This window comes from Arachis hypogaea, chromosome 15, assembly GCF_003086295.3.
Source record: "Arachis hypogaea cultivar Tifrunner chromosome 15, arahy.Tifrunner.gnm2.J5K5, whole genome shotgun sequence".
Lineage (NCBI taxonomy): Eukaryota > Viridiplantae > Streptophyta > Magnoliopsida > Fabales > Fabaceae > Arachis > Arachis hypogaea.
The window spans coordinates 40451380-40456585 of NC_092050.1; the positions used below are offsets into that span (position 1 = coordinate 40451380).

Here is a 5206-nt window from a genome sequence, read left to right on the forward strand (position 1 = left end):
GACAATAGTTTACATGTTAACTTACGATATTAGGCACATTAATTCTCTTCTTATTTATACCTCCAAATCCCTTCCGTTATCCCTCCAAGTTCCTTCCTTGTCTCCCTTGATCTTTTTTTTAATTTTTCCAAATTCTTGGCCTTACAATCTCTTGTAATTTGTAATTGGTGCAGTCTGATACCTCTATCTACTTTCTCAACACCCAACTCAGGATTCCAACTCACTTATATTTCTTCTTCCTGAATTAACATCGAAGCATCATTCAAAAACTTCTTGCTCAGGGCGTTCGTCACTACATCATAATGTTGCAACAACACGCATTTTAAGCTCTTCAATGACGCATAACAGTAACCCTTAATTAGTTCATTAAGTTCATGTAATACAAGTGTTGGTGCCGTAATCAATCTCTCCTTCCAAGTTTGAAAACTCTATTCACGATCAGGCGTCCATACAAATGGTGCATCCTTGCGAGTCAACTTAATCATAGGCAATACGGTCGGCAAGAATTAAGGCTCCAAAACTCTCCTTGATGTTGCATACTTACATGCTTCATCCCCCGTGTTCAGAAGTCTTGCTCTAAGGAACTAACGTTTTAATAGTTGCATCTAAGAGTTGTGTGTGACGCAAATTCCAGCACGAGTTGATTTTCAAAAAGATGTTAGGTTCAAATGAACAACACAAATGGTATTCACAAAAAATCAGAAAAAGGTCTTGTATGCGGTCAAACAGAGTTGTACAGAAATGACAAAATGCACAAGAAGAGGATCCAAGGTGCATCTCAAAAAAGAAATTCAAATCAAGACCTTGATAGAGAGAACAAGGCATAGCGAATCAGGTAAGTCTCAACTGATCTCAATAGAATACAATTTGCGAAAGTGGGCAACTCCATTCAGATTAAGTTCCTAAGATTCAAGGATTACATGGGTATACCAAGATAAGTTCAGGCTCATCTCGGAAGAGACAAGATTCATGCAATTAAGGAATAGAATTGGAAAGATGTTCAATTCATTTTTCAAGATGAAATTCGAGATAGAATTTCAAGGCAAGTTGCAAAAGAAAGGCTAGATCGACTCGCGAAGATTCGTTGGCACACTCTCTTAATAGAAAGAAAAAAATATTAGTTTAAAATAATAAGCATAAAAAAAATTAATTATTTTTATTTGTGCAACAGACTTAATACTTAATCAAATATTTTAATATACACATTAAATTGTTTCAAATTTTAGATTAAAAATATTAAAATTAATTATTAGTAAAAAATTAAATTCTTTCACATGAAAATAATAACTAAAAAATTTATTATTTACTTTTTTTATCTATGCAAATCTTGATCTTTTTAACCAACAAAAATTTTTGTCATTTACAATTTTTTTGTCAAAATAGTTTGATGTTATAAATTTTCTGTATCGAGTCCATGATGTTAGAATAAAACCAATATAATTTTAAAAAATTTATATTTGCCTATAATATTATTATGGACACAAATATTAGTAATTAGTGAAAAAATAAAATATTGGCGTGGCGGCAAGTAAACAAACCCAAAAAGATGGCGGAGAGTCTGGTAACGACCATGTAAATAAACTCTTCCCCGCTCTTTTTCTGACTTATGAGTTATGCGTATGTTTTGGTAGTCATGTCGCTTTCTTCTAGTTCTTTCTGAAAACTGGGAACTTGTAAGTGCGTCGCATCCAAACTATTCTTCACTCTCATATTGATTCTATTTACCACCTCCTACATTTAATTTACTATTCCTTTTCTTTCTTAAAAGAAAATTGGATTTTAGGTTATAAACTTATAATTGTTGAGCATTTGCTTCAATTGTTTTCCCCAATCTTTGTTCAGAAACCGGCGAAGAACATCATGACTGGTGGTAGTGGATACATGGTAGAAGTTACTGGACTTTCGCCAAAAACCACCGAGAAAGATCTCCACCATTTCTTCGCTTTCTCCGGCGCGATCGAGCACGTTGAAATCGTTAGGTATACTGTTCAATCAAGTAATTTCTCTCTGAATTTTGGAGTATTAATTATTAATACTAAGCTATTATTTGATGTTTCTGTTCTTAATTTTACTAGTTCATTCTATTGAAGCTGATGTTCTCCTGATTGGTTAGTGATGGTTAGGGCAAATTCATGCACTCTTTTTAGTTTATGTATTACACAGATGGATAGTTGATTGTGAAATGAATCTACTAATCTAATTGATTATAAACTGATTTTACAATTGGTGGTAGCAGTGCCACTGCTAGAGTACACTGAACTTTGTTGAACGAATCCAATTCATGATAATTGATAATTGATATTCCTGACACACAACATGAAGTCGTAGGGAACAAAATAGTCCTCAGGATTTAAAAGTGTCAAATTCGTACCTAGGCATATTAGTCCTCTTGTGCATGAATGAATTTTGTATGGAATAACTAATGCACCATCTTTCCTTGAATGGTGAGGGACAGATTTGTTATTTGGATTTTGTTAAGTAAAAAGTAGCAAGATTGGGGTTTCGCTGTCACCAAAAAGAAAACTTGATTCCTTAGTTTCTTGTTAGAAACTCTCTTTGAGATGATTTTTATCGTCGTCATTTCTTTCAATTTCGTGGCTTAGCACAACACGATTCATAAATTTTTCCTGGACACATTCTGTAAAAAATTTTCAATAAGATGTCAGGTTTTTGTTATCAGTTGCGAGTCTATTAAGCTTTCCGAAAGGGATCATTTTTATTTTCCTGCAATTTTATAACGTGAGCATGGTAGTTGAAGGTATTTTTTGTTTTTGGTGTAGCAGAGACTTGATATGACAGAGTTATTATTGCTGGTGGCAGGTCTGGTGATTGTGCTTGTACTGCATATGTGACATTCAAAGATGCATATTCTCAAGAAACTGCTTGCTTGCTTAGTGTGAGTATTTTTCCATGCTAAAGTGCAGAATACTTACAATTATGGTAGCTGGAATCGTCTTGTGATAACTGGTCCTTGAGGTTCTGTTTGGTTCTAAGAAAAGACAAAAGAAAAGGGAAAAAAATCCAGGTTTCATTTTTCTGTTTCCAATGTTAATTTCAAAACCGTCACCTTGTTCTGTGGTTTCCGTGTCCTGTGAACGGGAATACTGAATTCTTTTTTCCCTCCTTTTTCTTCTAGATATTTCCTTCACAATCTTGGAAACAAGAAGCTAAATCAAGATAAGGTGGTAGTTTTGTAGCAAAGAAGCAAAAAATTAAAACATGAAACATTTTTCTGAATCAAACAGGCATGTTGTCTGATTGATTGTTGCATAGTTTTCCAATACTAAAAAGTATGTCCGACTGAGCAATCTGCAATTCTGCATTACTTAATTGTTAATTGCGCAGTTTCTTTTCTATAATATTTTCTGTTAGGGAGCCACTATTTTAGATCAACGTGTATGCATAACGCGTTGGGGGCAGTGCGATGATGGCTATGGTTTTTGGAATCAGCCTTCCTACAACCGTGACGATGAGACTGCTTCAAATGTATGTATATCTACTTCTTTAGGAATTCTTGCATGGTCTCAAAGTATGTTCAATGTGGCTCTAGGTGTATTTACAACTACTCATTTATGAATTTTATATCTAACTTTAAGCATTATAGCTTAAAATGAGTAAGTGTAAATGTTTTGGGAGCACACAGTAGATGTATTCTTGGATCACGCAAGTATTTCTTCCATTTCTTATGCATGTAAAAAAGACTAATCAGCTTATAATGTTGGATCTAACATCTGGCCGTACATACATGATCTCTTTTCACTTTCAGACACAACATAGAGACCAATTTGTTTCCTCTGCTGGAGAAGCAGTTACTGCGGCTCAAGAAGTTGTGAAGACCATGCTAGCAAAGGGATATGTTCTCAGTAAGGACGCATTGGCTAAGGCTAGAGAGTTCGACGAGTCTCATCAGGTTTCTGCGACTGCAACAGCGAAAGTTTCTGAACTGAGCGAGAGACTTCGCCTCGCTGACAAGATATCAACAGGTGTTGGAGCTGTGAAATCTGTGGATCAGAAATATAATATCTCTGAAATAGCCAGGTCAGCTGCATCTGCAACTGGAAGATCGGTGGCAGCCGCCGGGGACTCTGTAGTAAATAGTAGCTATTTTTCGAAGGGAGCATTGTGGCTGTCAGGTGCTCTAACCCGAGCGGCTCATGTTGCTTCTGACTTGGGTGCTCGTGGCGATGGTCAGCACTGAGTATTCTTGTCTACCTCTTCCTCTGCAGAATAGCTTTTGTGAAAAAATAAATCCATATTAGTTTAAAATAGTACTAGTTTTACATGTATGTAGAATTGTTGATCTTGATACTTACATGTAAAGTTAACAATAGAATTCTGTTCAAGGCCACAGCATAGTTAACTGATGCCTCAACGGGATTACCATAATGTGATGATTGTATGAATACTGTTCATACCCTGGCCCAACACTAAGGCCTAGGTCCAAACGAAAGGACCCAGTCCAAAGGATTGAGCCTCACCCCACACCGACCTTCCCCTAAAGAAGTCGGTTCTCATTACGACTTGCTCTAAAGAAGTCGGAGATGAAGATTAGCTGGCAGATAAACACTCACTCAAATGAGTAACTGCCCCTAAAATCTCTCAACCCACTTTCAGGAGCCATATCCCAACTTCCCTAAGATAAAGGGACGGTTATCCCCCTTAAAAGGCGGAACTACTTCAACGGTGGTTATTGGCTCACCGCTATAAATACACTGGCACTCTTCAGGTATCTCTAAGTCCTAATACTCTCTAAACCTGCTCACGCCCTTGCTGACTTAGGCATTGGAGTGTCTTTGTAGGTACCACCCCCATTCACTCGTATTCACAAGTCGGACGGAGGCCCTAAAGATGCAAATTTGCTCGAAGGCTTCCTTCCATAGACGATTGGGCCAACCCAGCGAGTCCAACCCAATAATCTCCGGTTACCCATCGTAACATTGGCGCCGTTGTCGGGGACCCGAGAGATCAACCAGTAATGGCGGACAAATCACCGGAAGATGGTCATACGGCGTCTGATTCCGAGTAGGAAAACCTGGACACCAGAAACAACGACGTGAACCCAACTCCTCACCAGGAAGCCAGCGATCAACATCGAGAAGGCACCTCTGGGTTTAAAAATCCAAAGGTAAACTCCTCGGATGGACGAGAGTCAGGAAAGGAAGGGCTACCCTACGCAACCAAGCTAATGGGGTTGGTCCATGGCCAC

At 37.6% G+C, this 5206-nt stretch overlaps 1 protein-coding gene across 1 annotated transcript; it reads left to right on the forward strand.

Annotated features, from left to right (window-relative positions):
* Nucleotides 1-1548: 1548 nt before the first annotated feature.
* Nucleotides 1549-4386, forward strand: LOC112746999 (binding partner of ACD11 1-like). The gene is made up of 5 exons (XM_072218393.1): nucleotides 1549-1673; nucleotides 1843-1979; nucleotides 2821-2896; nucleotides 3373-3486; nucleotides 3767-4386. The coding sequence occupies exons 2-5, from the start codon at nucleotides 1861-1863 to the stop codon at nucleotides 4196-4198; spliced, it is 741 nt and encodes a 246-aa protein (XP_072074494.1). The 5' UTR covers nucleotides 1549-1673; nucleotides 1843-1860; the 3' UTR covers nucleotides 4199-4386.
* The last annotated feature ends 820 nt before the right edge of the window (nucleotides 4387-5206 follow it).